The following is a 21,914-nucleotide window of genomic DNA, read 5'->3' on the forward strand; positions in this document are numbered from 1 at the left end:
ACTATTGTTTATTGCGGCTTGGAGGACCTGGTCCTTTCTGCTGGGTCACCACAGATGTTTGACTTCCTTTGCTGAACCAGTTTTTTGTGGCTTTTAGGACTTTGCAATTTGCCCCTGCTAACTAGCAGTAATGTGCTTGTGCTCTTGCTTAAAACATGGTAAAATGGACCTACACCTCCTTGGAGTGTTTAGTTTACTTGGAAGTCCCTAGTATATGGCTCTACATGTACCCAGGGCCTGTAAATTAAATGCTATTAGTGGGCTTCAGCACTCATTGTGCCACCCACTACAGTAGCCTTGTAAAACATGTCTCAGGCCTTCCACTGCAGTGGAGTTCTAAACTGCCATTACAACCTGGAAAAATAAAACTTTTGCCAGGCTTAATCCCTCTCCCCCCCCTTTTAATATTTATGCATCACCAATATTTAGGGTCTAAAGGCTGTTAGGACAGGATGCATGGTATTTAAAACACAGGACATGCATGCTTAATGTTTACATAACCTAGCAGTAAAAAAAACGCAAAGTCATTTTTTACGCTTGTAAGGCCTGTCTCTCCCATTGACTAACACTGTGTTGCCTTATTACATTTAACAAGTGCTAACTTCAGATTGGGAGTAAATAGAGATATGCTGTTTACACTTCAAAGTATTGTGATTTAAAACCCTCTTTAATAGTGAAGCTGGATTTGAAGTTAGAATTTTCAAAATGCCACCTTTAGGAAGCAGTTATTTTCTTGTCCTAACCAAGTGTGCATTTCTGCCAGAGTTCTATGTACCATGAAAGTGAATGGGTCTGCTGTCAGGTTTGTGTATTGCTTCCAGTGAGTGAGACAAAGGAAACCTACGTTTGAGTGGAAAGGGTGTTCCTGAGAGGATAGCTGGGGAGGAACTGCCCCCTGCCCAGATTGCATTTCAAAAGGCCCTGCCTGCAGCATAAACTAAGGAACCCGATATCCGGTCTTCCTTGCTTTTGACACCAGGACTGGAGCCAGGACTGGTGGGAAAACTGACCAGAACCAGTTTTGGGAGTAGTTCAGGGGATTCACTCACACAAAGTATGGCACCGGGTATAAAAATAGGACCACCAGAACCACTTGAGACAACTCCCGGGCCTGTGGAAAAAGTCAGAAGAAGGACTGCCTTGCTGCCTGAAAGGCTGCCCTACCGGTTGAAGGACTGCCTTGCTGCCTGAAGAAGGAAGATTGGACCTGCTTGCCTTGGTCCCAGCCTACCCACCGTGACTCCAAGGGTCAGCTGGCTGACCTCCTGTTTTAACTACAGGGAGGCAACAAGCTTCCAGAGGCCTCCTGGCAACTCCCAATTGGACCAATCTGAGCCCTGCTGCTGGCCTCTTCTGGAGTGAGCTCTGAGCCCCAAGAGGGGCCCCTGCAGGCCATAAACCCTTGGCTGGAATCTATGAGAACTTCTTTGGAAGTAAAAAGTGAAAATCCTGACGTTTGGGCTCTTTGCAACTGATAACAGTCCAGTTTGCGCCAAAACTGTCTCTCACAATGACCACCAAGGTGATGTTCCTGTGGGACCTGCTCTTCATGCCAACAGCAACTGTCCGCGACGACCAGCAATACAAGACCTGCACTTCATGGCTACAATGATTGTTCAGGATATAAACCAATGCGAAGCTCCAACAATGACCGACTCTTCGCACTGCAGCAACGAATGTCCGCAACCATAAACTTGCTCTTCTAACCGTAAGCCCCTTCCAAAGTGAATGGAACTCTTTGCACCAGATTTGAAAGGTAACTCCTCAGTGGGACTAAACTGATATCTGACCTGCGTTCCATCACGATCAGCCTGAAGGCTCCCCCAGTCTAGTGCAACCAGATGACTGTGGCACTTTGTGCTTCTTGGCACAATTTTCACGAAAATCTTTAAAATTGAATATCTCTGGTTCTACTGATTAGATTTTTGCTGTTCTGGTGTCATTTTTTTAAAATTAAAATGTACTCGATTTCTTCTAAATTGGTTTAGGATTTTTCTTGTGCTGTCTTTTCACGTTACTACTGTTTGAATGCTATATAAATACTTCAGACATTGCTTCCAATTTAAGCCTGACTGCTTTCTGCCAAGCCACCAGAGGGTTAAGCACAAGTTAGAGACTTTGTGTAGTTCACCCGGACAAGGATTGTGTTTTTTGTGTAAGTGGGGCTTTCACCCCTCTCAACCAATAACCCAACTTCCTACATAATTAATCTAACCCATTTATTCTCCTAGGGGACCCCAGCAGCTGCTAATGCTATTCTGTCCATAAGGAGTTTCTACAGCGCTGACTGCTAGAGAGCACTCATGAGTATTTGTAAATTGCATGGTTCCTCTCTTGCTATACCGTTTGGAGCAAAGTTCAGCACATAATCATGTTTTCTAAGAAGAGCACACACCAACCTGTATGAACCCCAGCACTTCGACCCGTCTTGCCTAGGACCTGACAACTAGGTTAGGAGTCTGTATCGTATGTGACTGTGGTAGCAGCGCTCCAGATAGCTGGACACCAGCTAGTGCAGATGTTGCCCTCAGAGATCACTGGGCATGCACAGGGTGTCACTGAGGCTAAAACCCACCAGATCAAGCCATTCAGGGGCTTTAGTGCATATACTAGTGCCCCCAGTCTCCTACTTAAATTGAGAAAGTATAATTTACTCATGTAGAGAGACCTCATATCTTGAGGAGGAGGCAGTAAAGATCATCCAATGGAATGGTTGCCTGGCGGAAGCAGTAGCTGCTTCAGTTCCGTTGTCATCGCACCCCTAGAGAAGAAATTCATTCAGTTTGTGGCCGCTCAAAGCACCTCCACTGTGGGGGAAGAACCCTCCAGGCCTCTACTGGTTCCAGAACTTTGAGGGCAATCTGGCACAGAACCTCCATAGGCGAAAGACAAAAGGAAGAATGAGCTTCCAGCTAATTATGATGTCTTTAACAGGCTTAAAACAGCCTTCATTGCACAAGATAAACTTTCTCAAGAGGACTAATATTGGGAGGACAGAGTTTCCAGGGAAGGACAAAAGATCAAGGTACTCCTGTTTCACCCAAGGAAGGGCTTGTTTATTCCCAAGACTTTTAGCCAGACGGAGACAAATCCCATGGCGAATAGAATTGGGTTCTACAGCTAAACAGACCTTGGTGATCTTCCTCTGATCCCAAAGGGATTGAGGACTCCGACAAAGGGGTGAAGACGGTGGGGAAGGGGCACAAGGTGCACTCTGATATGCTGCACTCAGAAGACATTTTAATACTTGATTCTCAGAGTGGCTTGCTGCAGAGAAAGTTGTGGTGTGTCAGCTTAGAAAGTCCTTAGATAAGGGGGTTTGCAACCATTTTCGGATGGAGCATCCTCAGCTTATCTTAGAAGGTAGGGTAGCTATGATCCCGGCTGTGTTCCTCCCCAAATATATAAAAGGCCCCAAAAAAGGACAGAGACCGCTCTTGGCACTCATGCCAGGCTAAACCTTTGGATGTGGTTGGGCCCCTAACATAAAATGTAGATATGATGGAGGAGACAAAGTAGTTGAGCTCCATGAAATTGCCAGATATTTTAATCTGGTTGGGCCCAAAGAGCTCATTTTTACTGAAAGGTGTAGGTCACATCTGGTCAAAGCAGATCCTAAGCAGGGGGACCTAGCCTCATTGGAGAAGGGGCCCATTGCTCAAGGGGAACCTTGAGGGCTCACTCTATTAAACAATTGATAAAATTCGTTTCTACATTCATGTATCTGGACAAGACTCGGGCCTCAATCAAAAAAGATTTTTAGTCCCAAAGTTTTCTTCACGGCTGGCCAAGGTAGAAGGCCCTTGGTTGGATGTTTTCCACACCAAGCTCCACAGAGAAGTCAGGGCTTCAGAAGGGACCGGACCGGACACAAATCTGTGGATTTATTTCCCCTCAAGAGGGACTGCAAGAGCAAGTAGGGGGACATTTAGAGGCAGTAGCAATAACCAAAGACATCTTCCCGTGCAGGGTTGGGAGGGGTGGGACAGTTGACCAAATTTGGACACAACCGGCAGGCTCTCACCACAGATTGAGAATCTTGCAGACTATCAAAAGGTTCCATATCAAATTATATGGGTCACCAAAGCAGTATGGTCACCCTCGACAGGTATGATTCTCTAAAGAAGAAACCTTCCTGGAGGGTCCGGAGGTGGTGAATCCGGAAGGCAAGGTGGCCATATCAAAGACAGCTTTCCTTTCTCTAGGTTTTGTGATCAACCTTTCTCTTATATGAAAGAAGGGAAAAGGACAGAGTCCAGTGATAAAACTCAAGGATTTTAACTAGTGGCTGGTGTTCCGCCATTTCACAATGGAAAGAATACACCTACTCAGAGATATCCTCTGACAAGGAGACTGAATGGTATGGTTAAACATAAAGGACACATACCTAACACTCCCTATCTCCGGGCCACATCACTGATTCCTTCAGTTCGTCTGGAGACAACAGACATACAAATTCAGGATCCTACTTTTCTTCCTCTCGTCAGCACCATGGTGCTTCATAGAGGTGCTCAGACTGGTTGTGTAATACCTTAGATCCAGGGGGATACGATTCATAGTATACCCACACAACATTTTACAGGCAGATCGGTGTCCGAAGCAGATAATGGAACACCTTCAGACCATGATCATGCTCTTGGAGGATCTGGGATTTGTTATAACCAAATAAAAATCTCTACTGAGTCTCTTACAGGGAGTGACCATCCAGGGCATTGTTATAGACTCGGCGAAGGCAAGGTTTAGGCTCCCAGCAAAGAAGGTAGCATGGCTGGTCAGACTCTAACTTTGTCCATACAAGCCTTATTTCCCTAGTCGTCTCCATTGGAGAGTGCTACGAAGACTCAAGGTAGCGCACAACATGAAAGGTCTAATATACTCAGCAATGGTTATAATCAAAGCAGACCCACACAAAGGCCTGGAATGAGAGAGTCATCTTCAAATCAAGCCCAGACTTTGTCATCGAATCGCACACCAGCATAGTGGTCTGGGTTGCTATATATGTGCAAATGTCTACAGAAGAATATGGGCACATCAAGAGTGAAGTTTTCATATCAACTGCCTGCAACTCCTGGCAGGGTAGTTTGCGGTAAAAAGCTGGCCAAAGAATCTGTTGAAATGGGTTGTATTGCTGAGCATCTCTGCAGTCGCCAACATAAATTATTTGGTGGGAATAAAGTCCAGGATGCTTTTGGAGTTAGCAAAGAACTTCTGGCATGTTTCCGGCAAAATCAAGTGGGAATAATGGGCAGAGTACCTCTGGTGATCAAGAGTGATGTGGCAAATTGGCATTACAGGCATCTTCAAGATTAGAGTCTGTCAAAGCTGGACCTAAAGTTGCTCTGGGCAATCATGCTCATACGAGGCCACTTCTCAGAAAACATTTTTGCTTCACGCCTAGATCATGGACTGCAGCAGTTTCAGTCTGAGGCCAGAACCGGAGGTGGTGACGGATGCCTTTCTTGAGAAATTGAGTCAAGAGACCACCTATGGATTTCCCCTTTCACAATGTTTACAAGACTGTCTGTGCTAGTCAGTAGACAATAGGCAGAAGTGGCCACTGTCACGCCAATTTGGAGATCACAAGTATGGTGCCAAATCTGATCGAAATTTCTTAGGATTTGCCAACCTGTCTTCCCCAGAATTTAGAACTATTGTAATATCCAGCGAACAATCCGCCTCAGCTGGTGAATAAAGGGAACTTACATCTCATGGTATGGATAGAAAATCCCTTGACTTTCGGAAGATGCGGAGGGACACATAAAGAAAGCCTGGGTGGAAACTACAGTCAAACAATGCTGATCAGACTGAAGATTGATGGGTTGGTGTTTGCAAAGCGGTGCGGAACTAGTGGAGTCCAACCTTGTGCAATGGAAAGTAAACCTTACAGGTAAGTAAACACCTTTAGTTCTGCTATTTGAATGGGCCATGGGTAGGTGGATGGTTCTCCTGTGAGAGAACATCCCATGATTAGGAAACTGCTAAGGGGCATACCTTTGTCTTTATCATTTGAACCTAGATATTCTAGCCTGTGGGACACTAATACAGTTCAGAATCTTTTTCTGTCATAGAAGGATAATAGATACTTGACCAGGAAAGAACTCTGAGGTAAGTTCAGGTAAGAGTGTGAGATGTGAGGGCTCTGGGCCTTTCTAGGAAGAGATTTACCCTGGAATTAGTTACTTTTACTATGCCCAAAAGAACCAAGTCTAGTTCCAGAATCATGTCATACCCTGCTTTCACAGGGACAACCCCAAGTTGTGTGGTGCAATGCATGAAGGTATATGAGAGTATGACAAAGGAATTATGACCTGCTGGGGAACAACAAATCCTGATCTCATTGAAAAACGGTTTACTGTGGTCTGTTAACTGACTATAGCCCATTGGGTGCATTCGGCAATGCAAGGAGTTAAGGAGAGCCTTGGCTTCAAAAGCCTTCACCCTGAAGGTAAGATTGAAGGACTCGATGCATGCTTCAATCTGGACATTGAGATTGAAACTTCAATCGGCTTAACTTCAAACTGGTGGTCGATGCGAATTTGCGGTCATAAGTAATCATTGAACTACCTCCGGTCCTGACATAGAATGTGAAATTTCCTAGCTAATACAAAGGAGAGTTTCAATTCTACTAAGGACACATTGGTGAGGATTATTGATGGAAAACTGTGCTAAGATTGGTCATGTATTGTAGTTTGCTTTCCCAGATGTTCATGGGAAATGTACTTTTTTGTGGTACTGCGTATGTTTTATTAATGGTGCTGGAGAAAATAAAGTGGAGAATGAAACTCAATGTTCGCCTCCATGTCGCTAATAGAACTGAAGTTATTCACCTTAGCTAGGAAATTTTACATTTTCAGGGAAAAACTAGTAATGGGTGCTATTTATTGCACTCAACAAATTCTGACCTCTCTGGTGCCTGATTTTATCGGGTGCAATAAATATCGCACCAAGCACCGAGCCACCGTAATGAATTCCTAAGACTTGTGGGAGTGTGGTATGAAATCTGGTATTATGAAAGCACCTGAATTTGAGAGTGCACAATGGCTGATCCCATAGGCCTGTGCAAGACAAGGGAGAGCAAATCCACTATAAAAGGAGCTTGAATCCTAGGGCAGGGTCATACTTGGTCTGTGACCAATGGGAAGTAACAGGAAGGAGTACTAGGTCCAAAGGCAACTCAACAGCAAGATCGGCCAAGATGACGATGTCTGTAAGTGACGTGGGGAAGACATGCTGGCCAATCTGAAGCAGGTAAATCACAGTAACGTTGGGAATAAGCCAATGGTAAGTTCAGGTAAGTAGGGCTGGCTCCAAGACCCTTTTGAGTTGTTTTTCCAACAAAAGATTTCGCAAGCATGCATGAGAAACCTAAAAACGATTTATGTCCTTCCTTAAAAGGAAAATTACTGTAAAATGTAACTCTTTAGAAGAAGGGCATGTGGTCAAGCGATCATTTTTATTGGGTAAATGGGCTGAGGAAAACTAATGCATTCAAATGTGCAAATGCCTCTTTTCTTGTGAAGGGCCAGTGGATGCCAGGAGAAGAAATCTTTAGAAAATGCTATAATAATGCTACCACGTAAGATGCTGAAGTGCATTGTAGTAGACTGGAAGTTACTCCCAAACGACATCGTAGGCGTCATGATGCAATGCATGCAACACCGACCAAGAGAGATAATCAATAAAGGTGAGATGGGAGCGCCACGTGCTGGTCAGATGATATACAGCAACAAATGTACTTTTCGTAAAATAGGAACAGGACTGTGACATTGTGCAAGTGGTATGTTTCATCAAAATGTGAAAGTGACTTCCTACTGAAGCTGGACATGGCCAGCTCCTATACTAGGTGAAAAATAGACAATTATACGTATTTATAACAATTACCTCTAATACAATGAAGTACTTGTAAAACAAGAATAACAGATCTGACACAATTACTTTTGTCAACAAGTTGCACGCTGCCACGAATGGAGTGAGGTAGCAGGACTGTACTCCTAAAGAAGTGTACATACTATTAAACAGTGATGTCTGGGGACACACTTAACACAATACGCAGTCCGTGCCTGACATTTAAACAGATTCTTTCTCGTAAAAAGGTGTGCACTATCTACACACAACAATTTAAAGTTCTGTGCAGTTACAGGCATTGTACAAAGTTTTGCAAGTGCGCATGTACACAAGACCTGTGCATGTGACTAGTGATAATGCTGTCATAGTACTAAGTCTGTGAGAGGTAAAAAGTGAGAGTTCTGTGTACAGGTCCCTTAGCTCTTCAAAGAGACTATTGTTTTTCAAATTCTTCGTACATAATACACATACATAGAGGGGATTTTGCTAAGCAAGCTTACACCATGGTCTGTTGAATTGCCATTCACATTTTGCTTCCGCCCACTATAGCATGCAGCATGGGTGTAATGGATCAGTCCACTTTACACATTGGTTTCCTCCACTCTGTGTGACTGCACAAAACCTCAGCACATTATTCACATCTGCTATAATAGTTCCTTCCTCTTCAGTGACCAAGCTGTTGTAAAGTGTGCTTTAATAAAAATACTTTTGGCATATCTGTGGCTTTATGGGCACAGCTGCCAAGTTTGGAATCGTGGAACCAGGTTCGAGTTCCAGTGCTGGTTCAAGATTCTGGGCAAATCACTGAACCTCCCTCTGGCTAAAAAATAATAATCTGGCCTTGTGTAATGTAACTAATGCCAATGGAAAATGCTCCAATGCCCTTGCCCCAAGTCCACACTCTCTAAAACTGCTAAAACAAATGAGTTACCTTTAAGAAAAGGCTATTTATTTTGCATGTGCCACGTAAGAGGACATTTTTCCCGGTCTAGTTTTAAAGTTGCTTTATAAAGTGTTTAAAGAAACATTGCAGGCTGCTACAAAGTCATACTGAGTGCTTGGCTGGATTTCTTCTTGTCGAATATGAATGATAAAAATGTATGGCACAACTGAAAGGCTTTTTTTTTTTTCTTAAAAAAATAAAAAAATATATAATTAGTAAAGCAGCCACATATTTATGAATGGCATCTTTATTGCAAGCATATGGTGGCCACATCTAGGTATTTTTTCTTTAGTTTATATTTTTCTGTAGATGCTTGCTATAAAAAAAAAAAATACATTAACCACTGCACCAGCATACCAAGGTCAGACCTATTGGCTTTGCAAATGTATGTATACCAGTACACTTCTTACTTTGATCATACTTTGTTCTTGTCTATCTCCTGTCCTTTGTCGTGGCCTGAGTTATACTGAGTAGCCTGGTATTATATTGACTTGTCTCTTTGCTAAGTGTTACCTCTGGAATCACTCAGCCCTGCCTTCACGCCCTCACAAAAGCAAACAGTCGAGAGACAGCAAGGTGGAGTGCTGGGAGAAAAACAAATGGCAAAAAGAGAGCAATGTGGAGCTCGGAGTGGAGAAGCACACGAAGGTAAACAAATAAAAAAGGGGACGAAGGAGACCCATACAGGTGCAACGCAGAGTGGGAAAGAGAAGAAATGTAGAGAGGCAGCTGGAAAACACATGCACTCTTGTACAGTGCTTAAGACAAAAGAAAACAAGAATGTGCATTGCAATGGGTCTCACATTGGTTTGACTTAGAGCTATTTGGGTTGTAAAGTCCTAACCGGACTTTTCTTGACACAAATTGAAAATGCAAAATGATGCCCGCCCCCCCGTAGTATGTAAGGGGGGGTGCGGCCTGAGTATCTCTGATCTAACAGATGTTGATTGACCTTGGGCTGAATGGGGCCCCATTGACGGGCTTGTGGCTCTCCTGGCCGCAGTGTCTCTGCCACAGAGTAAGTGTGAAAACTCTGTATCCTTGTTGGTTTCATTTCTTACTGCTCAGGACCCTTCCCGAAACTTTACCGAAGATGTGATCAAGAAAGAGTGCACACGTCAATACGCATGCACTGAGCCTCCTTCCCCATGGTGGGGAGAGCTCGGGCACCGCAGCTTCAGCTGAAGAGAGGTTAGGGGCATTCATATGTTGCCTTGTTCCCCACTCAAGGTGCTCATACTGTGCTCGTTGTTAATGGTTTGTTTTTTTCTGCATTTTGCTGTACTTGTTTTAATGGTATATCTTATTGATATTGGAGTAGAATCAATGCATGGATCTGAAATGGCCTCTGTTTAGGTCCCCTATAAAGCTGTCTTTTGTTGAACACCTACTGTTTAGAATGCCAATACTTAGAATTCATAATTTTTAACAATATATTAGAAAGGAATGGCCTCAGCAGCATCATGACACATGCATGTATGAGTAATGATGGTTACACACATTCACATCACGTTGGAGGCTACTGAAGAAGGATCGTGCCTACATATATGCACATAATTTGTGCCTTTTTTCAAGGATGCTATTTAGCATTGGCAATAAGCATTGTATTTCTCATTTTGCTGAAGGTCAACACAATTTGCAAAAAGCACTTGCGAAGCTAAATGGCGAGACCTACTGGACAACGCTTGTTATCTTCAACCAACCCTGCAAAGCAAACAGTTGTTCTGATTTTGAATGCGGATTGGATACGAATTATGCAAGGAGAGCCTGCAGCAACACTGGTAGCCATCATGAAGGTCTGGACAGGCATATCTACAGCGTGTGAAGTGAGCAGCAGTCAACCGTCTTGAGATCCGGTTGTGGGGACCAGAATTTGAAAAAAAAAAATATCCTGAACACAACCACTGAAGAAGAGTAAGAAATCTGAATTTACAAAGTGCAGCTTATGCTCAAAAGGGATTATCTGGGTTAATCCATTGTTATTTTGCTCACCAGGTCACCCCAGTTTGGACCCAGGCATATGCCAATCGGCCTTGACCATGCTCTCCTTGGAAACAGTCCAGCCCGCACTGCCAGGCCAGATCCTCCTTGGACTAGAAACGAACATCCTGGGGCCAATTTCAGGGTATTACCCCTCATCAGCCAGGCTAGCTTGAATCCAGTGGCTCAGAGAGCAAGGGGCCAATGTCTGGCCATAACCTGGCCACCTAGGTTGAACATAGCAACACCACAAAATTAAATGATGGACAGTGTTAAAACTTTTCAAACACTCACCCCAATCACAGATCTGGGTTTAATCCATTGTTATTTTGCTCACCACTGGATTCTAACCAGCCTTGCTGGTGTGGGGTGATACCCCAAAACCGGTCCCAGGTTGCTTGTTTCTGGTCCAGGAAGGGCCTGGCAGTTCGGGCTAACCAGTTCCTATGGGGAGCAGGGTCAAGACTGATTTGCATATGGCTTGGTCCAAACTGGGATGGTTGGGGAGCAACAAAAAAAAAATGATGGATTAAATCCAGATTTGTGATTGGGGGTAAATGTTTGATTTGGTTTGCTTCCGCCCATCACCTGTTCTTTTTGCGGTGTCACCCTTAGTGGGATGGGTATGCCCAGCCGTGGGTCCCATGCTCACTGTGCCACTGGATTCTAGCTAGCAAGACTGATGAGGGGTGATACCGAGACCGGTAGCAGGATGGTTGTTTCTGGTCCAGGGAGGACCTGACCTGGAAGTTTGGGCTGGTCTGTTCCCATGGGGAGCAAGGTCAAGACGGATTTGCATATGGCTGGGTCCAAACTGGGATGGCGTGGTGAGCAAAAAAAACTGATGGATTAAACCCAGTTCTGTGACTGGGGCCGAGTGTTAGATTTGTTCTGCATTCCATCCATCATCTGTTCTTTGTGCTGTAATCTCCAAATTTGCAGACGTGAAGGGCACAAACAGCAGATTAGATACAAAAAACATATTGGAAACATTATTTAAGAAGAGCCAGGTTTTAAAGTTTTCTAGAAATTGCATTCATTTACCAACCCACACAGTCTCAAAGTGTCACAATGTTTGGCACCTGACACAAAGTGTCACCATCTGTTCTGCTCCAGTCAGAACCACATTGGTTCCCCACTTACTTTTCCCTCCTTGTTGGTTTGTACTTCTCAGTTCCTGTCCAGTGGCAAGTCAAGTTTATCATCAGGTCTGTGAAGTTCAATTAGTACTGCCTTTTGAGGCACATACATGGTGCAGGGCTGTTGGTCTTTAGGCTCGGACAGAATTTCAGTTAAACCGGCATAAGTGTAATTTCATTTTACACCTGTTCCGTGAAATCCCTGAAATTATGCCACATGGCATTTTAGCACAGGAGCACACCAACAACTCAAGATGCCCAGAATGCGATCGGCTACTGTTTGTGTTATTTATTTATTTTTCTTTTTTTGTTTTTTTACAGCGTCCCTGCATCTACGATGTATGTAAGTATGCATTTCGAGTTAAGGTGCAACAGTAAATGCTGCTTTTGCATTTGGTGGAATTTTTTTCACAGTTTCAAGTACTTACGCAAAAGCAAAGTACATGAATTTCACCCACACCCAATCAATTTTCCATTGGGTTTCGAGTTAGAAAAGGAAACTAGTCACAGAGTAATTTGGATCCAAATTCAGTCGTGTTTGTGGGGGGAGGGGTAAATAAAAAAAGAAACAAAAAAAATAAAAATAAAAACACTTACCTCCTCCTCCTCCACTGCGTGCCACTCCTCTGTCTCTCGTTGCTGCTGCAGGCACAGGCTCCCAGCCAATCCTGAATGCGCAGTGGGGGAGGAGGGAGTGCTGAACACTCCCCCTCGCTGCTCTTCACCCCCGTGCCCCGCCCCTTCAAAAGAAAAGGAGGGCAACTCTCCTCCACCCTAATGGATGAGCCGCCCCTGTCCAAATTGTACTCATGAAGAATGCAGGAGATTTTGAGCTGAAGATATAAAACCGTCATCAAAAAAAAAAAAAAAATGAAACCAGTCACCTTCCTACGGTTCACTGAGAGGGTAGTCAGAATGACTGTAAGCACGAACGCTGCCGGAGCGCTTGGATAAATGATGGATGGATGGGCAGAGAATGGAATACAATGATGTCATGAATGGAATACAATGATGTCATGAAATAAAAAAGGGGCAAACTGCCAAAAGACACTAAACTACCCAAAAAAAATCGTCTTGGAGAGTGTAATAAAGATACCGGTCTTAATGTCTGAAAAATTCCCCATTTGCCGAATTTGTTTTTGGCAGGTTCTGCTAACTTTTGGCAATTTATTTAAACCCATTGATTCGCTGCTGGAAAATGAACCTGTGTCATGATGTTTGGAGGGGTAGGGGCAAACGATTTGAGGAGCAAAATAAAAACAGCAAACCCTTGAGGCAAGAGGTGGGGGTGCAGAGATCTGAGTGGCGAGAGTGGTGTTTGGAACTTTGACTGATTGGATTGTGAAGGGATACCTAGGGGAGGGGGAGGGTGTTTGGATAGTTATTGTTAAGTATATGGAGGCCGAGAGAATATTGGGATGTAAGGCGTTAGAGACAGAAATTGTCTTATTACTAGAAATGCACCTGTCTGATTAAAGGGTCCATTTGCACATTAATGGGAGTCAGTTGTTCTTGGGTGCGCCATCCCGCCCGACGTTAATTGGTGTAATAGTAGCCCACTACATTTTGTACCATTTCTTCCACGTTTTGCCAAGGGAGTATGGGGAAGGTGAGAAATCAGGTGGAAGAATGGGCCTCAAACATCTCTTCAATCTCAAACGAAAAGTAATCTCGCTGGAATGTGCTGTACTCTGGTTTAGAGGTGGGCGAGCAAACAAATTAACAGAGAGCGCCAAGCCAAGGGCCTGGCTTGGATCTTCGAGCCCATTCACAAGCTGGACATTGAACATATTTGCAATTTAAATCATTCAACAAACATCAAGTAAATTAAGCTGAAGTCTCTTCAGAACTCAAAAAAACATTTCTTTGCGTTGACATTAATATGTCGCTCACTGCACTGAAAAGTACTATTTATATGTTTTTTTAAACATGAACTATCAGTGAACTAAGAGGCAAGACAGTTGTCATAAAAACCCTGAACATGGCCCAGATTATTATAGAGCAATATTTTCATGTATTAATTGGTTTGTGTACAAATGGTATTTTGAACGTATATATCTGAAAGAGTTTTTATACCCGATAATGAAGGAAAACGTTTTGGTGAACTAAAATATTTGCCTAAGATCACACAATTTAAGAGGGGAAGCCGCGATTTATCCACGCTTTCTGGTTTCACTTTGTACCAAACAGCCAGTAAATTATTTTCTAGCTGTCTTTCCCGGTGCTAAGGCTTCATTTTTACCTCTGTGCATTTTGCAGTTTCAATTTAGGGATAACTTGGCCCAGGGGTATTGGGGCGCTTTCCATTAGCATCACTTACATTACACAAGGCCACCACGTTCTGTTTATAGGGATGAGGAGTTGAGTGATTTGCCCAGAGTCACAGAATAATGCTGAGCCAACGACAGACTCAAACCTGGGTTCCAAGTTCCTAAGTCCGTAGTTTTGGCCGTAACGCAAAACCCAGGTACAGGGAGGTAGGTAGGCACAAGGCACATGCAAGCTCGGCTCTCCATGGGCTCAAGGTGTCAACAGGACCTTGAGCTGAACCTAAGCCAGGCTTCAGGCTCGGGCCTGGCTCGACCTTTCAGTGGCTCGCCCACCTGTAGCGTAGGTAACATGTAATGTCAACTCAAGATTCACAATATCCCAAATGGTGTCTACTCTCAGCACAAGGAAAACTGTCTTTTTCATGTGATATGGATTCACGACGAGCATTACAGGATGCGGCGCCTACTTCGGTGTTAGGCGCTGCAGCCCTCGAAACTCGTCTTAGTGGAACTGGCAGCACTTACTGCATGTGCTAAAGGCTTGCACTCTACTCTGGAACCAGCCTGATCCTGCCAAATTAACACTGCACGATCTCTTCATAAATTGGACTTGCTTTTGCGTGAGGATCTCATTGCGTCTCATCTTCATAGTTTCCGAACACGGGCTTCGCAGAATTAAATAACCATGTTCCTTATTCATTTCTCTCCTTCTAAATAGACGCAAAACATTTGAGATGAATGGAGGTGACTTCCGTTTCCGCCAATAGCGAATTGTATGTTGCTGAGAATGTGCTTCGGATGGAACTGCATAAATTACTTGCAGGCCCCTTTTATACTCTGAAGCTACCTAAACAGATTATGCGCTCGGCTAGCCTGGACATCTGCGCAAAGTACTCAGCAATTCCCCAGAAGCGTTCATGGCAGAGGGAGAACGAAAAGGAACTCTGAGGGGTGAGCTACATTTGCTCTGTGAAGAACAAACTGAGAAAAAGCCCCAAATCAGACAATTAACACAAATGTGGTTCACTGAACACAAACCTCTGCTTTTAAAGACTGTTTTACAGCGGGTGACCTACCACTTCACCCAACATGTTCCCTCTCTACAACATTCGACACCAGCAACCCCAAGCAGACATATCCATCAGCACACCGGCAGATATTGCCAAAAGACTGGGGAAATGTAGATTAATAGCACCTTACCTTGTCACTGTCATCGTTGCAAATGTGGTCGTGGTGGTGCAGCTGGCGCTGGAAGGGAGGGCTTGTGTTTCCTACGAAAGTCAATAGAGAGTACATTGTAAGAACAAGCATTTGCAATGCACTGGGTCTCGCGTTTGCTCGAGTTACAGTTATTAACTTTGTAAATTCCTAACAGGACGTTTCTTGCCACATAAATTGAAAATGAAAAGTAAAACAGTTGACATAAGTAAGCCAATTCCAAGCGCCACGGCGGCGATGAGCGTGAAGGAGAGACCTATAAGGAAAAAGAAGTTCGCTCCCAGTCAAACGTGCAATTATCAGTGTCACAGGGTCGATGGCCAACACAGTAACAAAACCACCCCAAGGTGGGTAAAGCATTTACCAATTATTACAGAGGATTCTTGAAAGGCAAGCCCAAGAAAGAGTGATAGTGATGGGCGTACAGTGGGTGTGGCTAAAAGATAGATTACAACAGGCCAGAGCGCTTGCACGCTCAACCTAAAAAACAGAACATCAAAACCTGCAAACCTCAAACAGCGGAGTGCTTGCAGGACAAGCTCTGTGGTGAATGCAGAGTATATATATTACCAAAACCTTACTACAAAGAGTCACAAATACAATTGTCGCAAAAAAATAAAATAGTGTCAATTGGGCCAATTTATACATTAATTCTTTCCTGTTCATCAGCAGGAGTGAGTTTAAATGTAGGTGTTTTTTACAAGTAGAGTTCAAAGAGAGTAACAGCTCCTTCAGTCCCCAGGTCTGCACTCCTTTAATTGCCTCTGTGATATTAATGTGACCCAAACTGCAATTTACCACCATTTTGCACGCTGAAAGTGTGTCCTGGGTGTTCTTGGTTTCTCTTCGCACAGAATATACAAAAATTTATTCTTGCTGCTGGAGAAGAGCACCACGGGCTGCAAAAAATTGAGGAAAATAGCAAACCTTTACAATATATATAGCACCACCGGCTAATTTTGTGTTGGGCCTCCGGAAACTTCTTGGTACCGACAGTTCTAACATGGCTGCAGCAGGTCCGTCGTTTTTGAGATGGTTGTAAATACGTTTTGAAAATGTAGAATATGCATGGCTGTTTTGGTGAAAGATCTTCTTATGTATTTAAATGAAAGTTTACATCAAAGGGTACATAGCTATGTAGGAGGGAGTTTTCATGGTGCACTTTGAGATTCAGACAGGGCCAGATTATGGGAGAACAGAACTGAGGTGGATCCAAATTTCCAGGAAGAGGCATATGAAGGTTAGTTTGAGAGTGTGCTAGGTTGGGGCAGGTCAAACGGAGGGGGTGAAAGAGGAAAAAATACCTGGGTGTAGAGTGTTAAGGAATAGAAAGCACAATAGCAGTTGTGATGGAAGGAGACTGCTGGGGTTGCAGTAGATCTTTGGTACAAGATTAAGGAAAGGTGGTGAATAGATGGGATTCCAGCACCACAAGCAGGAGGTTGAAGAAGCGCCTGCTAGATTCCTTGATCCAATAAGCTTGATGACTTGATAGTGGAGGTGGCTACAGAAAGAGTGGAGAAGTTAGATCTTTTTCAAAAGATCAGAAAAAGTTGTGAGAAGGCATGGAGTAAGTTACTGCAGTAAGCCAATTTATGAACTAGCTCAGTTTTTAGCAGAGCCAGTGTCAAACACACCAGGGAGTGAATGTGGCTAGTACCACAATCGTCCCCTCCTTCCAACACTGCCTCTACGTCAGGGGCTCAGGGCACACTGGGGTAACCGGATGGGAGAAGTTGGGCTTTTGCTGCATTCTTGAACTGTGGATTAGCCTCTCAATGTTGCCAACATGTGCGGTCAACAAATGTAACGGGCAGGTAGAATATCAAAGACATAGGGCCTCCTACAGCATTCCACAAAAGCAGTGGCATTAAAATACACTTTAAAAAAAACATACAGCAAAAATAAATAACAGAGGATAGAAACCAAATCTAAGGAGGTACAAAATGTGATCATGAGATTTTAAACCACGCCACATGGTTTATTAGTGCAGATTCAAACCCATACTGACACATTTACAGAGAAAGATGGCTGCGGAGGTCAAATGTTGTCCTGCACCTTCCCATTTTTGTACTACATTGTTAGACCTGGCATCCTTAGGGTGGTCTTACCCCAGACTTTTTGCATTTACCTCCTGGTTTGTTGCTGCTTCTTTTTGGTGACCTTAGCACTCTGACCACTTTACCAGGCTAACCAGTGCAAAGGTGCATTTGCTTCTCCTCTAAACAAGGTAACAATGGTGTATCCACAATTGGCATATTTAATTTACTTGCAAGTCCTTTGTAAGGTAGTATACCATATACCCAGAGCCTGGAAATTAAATGTTACTACTGGGCCTGCAGCACTGATTGTGCTACCCACTCAAGTAGCCCTGTAAACATATCTCAGGCCTGCCACTTGGAGCCTGTGTGTGCAGTCTCACTGCCACACCGACTTGCCATTTAAAACCTCTTGCCAAGCCTTTAAATTCTCTTTTTCTTACATATAAGTGACCCCTAAAGTAGGCCCTAGGTAGTACATAGAGCAGGGTGCCATGTAAGTAAAAGGCAGGACACATGCTTTTAAGTTTTTCATGTCTTGGCAATGAAAAATTCCAAAAGTAGTTTTTCATTACTATTAGGCCTGCCCCTCTCACAGGCCAGCATTGGGAACTTCTTAAAATACTTTTAAGCTGCAATTCCTGATATGAGAGAAGCAGCTGCATCATGTTTCATATCATTGGAATGGTAATGATGATTCCTCTTTACTGGTAGGATTAATTACTATTTTAGAGATGCCACTGTTAGAAAGCGGGCATTTCTCTGCTCTCAAAGCCCTTTGTCTCCTAAGCTTAGCTCCAATACACATCTGACCTGGGCTAGGTGACAGCTACACTTGTGGGTTTCAGAAAACATATCCTTGGCACATCAACATGTAAAGTATTGATTTATTTTCATCCTATTAAAATAATTTTTCAGCACACAGAAATATAAAAAAAAGGCTTTCACAACTACTGATATATATTTTAAAATGTTTGCACAGTTGACTTAGTTATTTAAATGTTGTGTGTTAGGAAACACCTGACACCCTATATCCTTTTATTTTTACATTATCAGCAGCAGGCCACACAGTTCACCTTACAAAGTTCTGGAACTCTGCAGTCACAATTAAAATTAATTGTAAGAAAAAATGACTTTTGACCTCGGTCTGTGAACAGAGAGCAACAGTTACATAAGAACAAGATTTAAAATGCATCTTTTATTGTTCCTCCACTTTTACAGATCACCTGTTCAGTGTCAACTCGCCAGAGGGGACTATTAAAAATAGCTTGACTTGATCAAATAAAACTGTGGTGAGTGGATTTTTCGAGCCCTGTAACTAGCAGTGTTAACAGTATGGCCATTGAGGTATGTACATTCAAGTGATTTGCTGTGGAAAGCTCACAGTCAGAGGAAGTGTTATTACTCTGCCTGTAATTATTTTTACACCCACCTCTGTATTCTAATACTAATCTTAAAAATTGTCAAGATTTTTTTCTAACAAAATGTTAAATATATCCCACTCAATTATCTCTCTTCAATTCAGCTCATTTTTTCAGATGTTACTCAATATTGCAAAAAGACTACTTATTGAAGAAATGTGTTATACTAGACTAATTTGCATTTCACCCACACTTTGACCAGTGCCGGGATCGCATTGGATATAAATCCATGCATAAAATAGCAAATCATAAAAATTCCATCAATTTACAGAATTTAGAAATGATTAGGCAAGTCATGTTTCTCTCTATAAACACTGCAAACTCTGCTGGAGTTTAAGAGGTTTAGGGAGAGCATCCCATTCCCTGGAACTAGAGGCAGAAGACACATGACCACCCAGACATTAAGATGAATGTTACCTTTTGCAATTTTAACAGTGTATCAATTTCCTTGAAGCAAATACTCTGGCACTGCAGCTGGCTTTTAAGGCCCCTTCTTTTTTTTTTTTAAAGAACTGAAACCACACTGACTGCATGAATAGAGGGGGATTTTCGTATACTTATGTAAGATAACATGATCAGGTTCAATGAAGAGTCAAAAATCTTAAGGAGCAGGGAGATAAAAATGCAGCCATGATTTAGTGCAATGATGTCTGAATTTTGGTGTTTCTTAACTAGGTTTGCGCCAATGTATACCACCTATGTCACCGGAGCGAACAATGTCACTCCCTAATAAACAGAGTGTCAAGCATTGGCTCACTTTGTTGACTAAGCAGCTAAGGACTGGCTTGCACCAACTTTAAAATTCTCAATGATTCTAAGGTTAGAATTGAAATTTGCTGGTTGGCTAAAGTAAATGTCTTTCACTATAGAATTTGAACTTTGCTAGTTGGCTAAAGTAAGGTCTTTCGCTGCAGTCACATCCAGAGAACCATCTATGAATTTCCAATAGGTAGGAATATATTCATAACTTTGAAGGTTGCTGGGAAGATCCAGTCCCCACTTCATCAGGTGTTGTTATGCCCTCAGTGCACGGATGCTACAAACAAAACAGAATGCTTGATATCTTGGCTACTTCACACTGCTTGGTTCAACTATGACGAGCATCAGAATGTACATAATATCGGAAATAGTTAAGCTTTCACGTAAATAGTCCAATATTGTCTGTAAGCTTAAAGGTGGGTACAACTGAAAATATTTCCAACAATATGTGCTTGACAGGAAAAACTGGAGGAATCACTGGAAAAGTCCTACATCTCTTAAGCTGTACAGCATCTGCTTGTGTGGGGGTCACCAGGCCTCCACAACTGTGTTGGGTCATCACTGGGATGAACTGTACATCCTGATGGGAGCCCTTAAGTTTGAGGTCCCCTTAGCTCAGCGTTCAGCTTTATATAAATACCATAACCAAACTAGCATATTCACACATTCAGCCACAGAAGAGACTTCAGACTGAACAGTAAAGATAGCTGGACGCCTTTACAAAGAATGTGTCTAGCTAGCGTAAGAAGGCTTTACGCGGTCCTAAGCCATTGCAGGTTTTGAAACCTTGGCAGGACATAGGAGTGGCCTGGCATACCTTTAACTGGTGTAGTAAGGGGGTCAGTTTAACTGCTCTGGTAAGTTTGGTGATGGAAAGCCCCATTTCCTTACTGGGTCTATCCCTGCAGAGGATGCGCCTCACTCGCTCTGGTAGCACCATACAGTAGAACGTATTACAAGGCTGCTAGGTATGCACATTCATTTTCTGTGATTTTTGGAGCACGATGAACAGTAAGTGAATAAACGAGCGTCTTCTTGCACCTCGGACGGTGGTAAATTTAGATATCGATTACATGCAGTCCTGAAAACGCTGGCGCTCAAATCCTTCAGACTCTGCGAGTTTCCCACACTGCCCGAGACACCAAATCATGCTCCATGTTCACTGAATCTTCGGCTTCTCAGTCGAGACTGCAAACATCTGTCCCGCTTCTGAGCTAATTAAAATGATGCTTTACGGAAAGGAGGAACGAGAGATTAACAGGGCCAGAGAAGAAGCAAAGCTAGAGGAAAACAGTGGGCCCTGTTAACCTCAGTACTGTTACGTAAGTCTACAGCCTCAGCAACGTCACTGGATATCCACGACTTAAAGCAAACCTTTCTTTTATTTTTTAAACAAGAGCCATTGGGTCAGAGGGTTGGAGAGGCTTGCCCCTTGTCCTCCACGCACGGGGGGAGGGGGAAGCGGCCCAAGCAATGACTGATCTCCACTTGCCAGAGCACCAGACGTGGGGAGTCAGTTCTCAGAAAATACAAGGTTAGACATGCGCACATTCCTCGTGGTCAGTCAAGCGGCTGCACTGGTTACAAAGTCTTTGCAGTGCTTGAACACCGCGGTGCGCAGGTAAAGCCCAGAAGTGCGCACTGTTTGCTTTCCGAATCATTTCAGAGATGTCATTAATTGTAAGCGGCGACTTTCCGTGCACAACCCCTCAACTTGACTCGATTTTCAAAAAGTTACCGTAATCACCGACGTGTGCGCTATTTTTAGGGAGAAAATGTGACTGGAGTTCGGCGCCTCACACATATACAAAGGACTTCGGCCGAACAGGGGCCCTAAAGGGATGGGACCCTTCGTACAGCACAGCCTCTAAAAGGACATGGCCATTGTAAACGATGGGCAGCCAAGATAATAAATAAGTCAATAACGTCTCGGTTTTCTCCAAGCTGCTTTCCTCCTGTCCCTCGACACAGACAGTAGAGGCGAGGGCCCAGTCTGGGGGCATACCACGCGGTTGGTCACCACGCCAAATATTTTCCACGCTTGGTAATCTGAGTTTTTGTCAGCCTTGACTGTGCCAACGTTTTTCGGTTCGCCAGCAGGATGAAAGCAGCCCACCGGTGCCGGGGTCTCGGCGTGCCAAGCATTCCTGGGACGCGGCCATGGCACACTTCGGGTTTTGGACGACACTGCCTCCAGACGAGCCGACTTTACCTCAGCTACTGGGGAACGGTGAGGTCCTGCCAAGTCTCAGCGTGCCGCGCAGACTTTCCCACTCCCCAGTCCGGGATATTCAAGTTTC

The 21,914-nt window shown here is 43.6% G+C and overlaps 1 protein-coding gene across 1 annotated transcript in view; it reads right to left on the minus strand.

Moving 5' to 3' along the window:
• The window catches only part of RNF38 (ring finger protein 38), a 724,979-nt gene that overhangs the window by 519,939 nt on the left and 183,126 nt on the right, over positions 1 to 21,914 (minus strand). Inside the window, exon 2 of the mRNA XM_069237710.1 lies at positions 15,378 to 15,448. Within this exon, the coding sequence (XP_069093811.1) occupies positions 15,378 to 15,448 (71 nt within the window). The remainder of the gene's footprint in view (positions 1 to 15,377; positions 15,449 to 21,914) is intronic.

Source organism: Pleurodeles waltl, chromosome 1_2 (assembly GCF_031143425.1).
Source record: "Pleurodeles waltl isolate 20211129_DDA chromosome 1_2, aPleWal1.hap1.20221129, whole genome shotgun sequence".
In the NCBI taxonomy this organism is placed as follows: Eukaryota; Metazoa; Chordata; class Amphibia; order Caudata; family Salamandridae; genus Pleurodeles; species Pleurodeles waltl.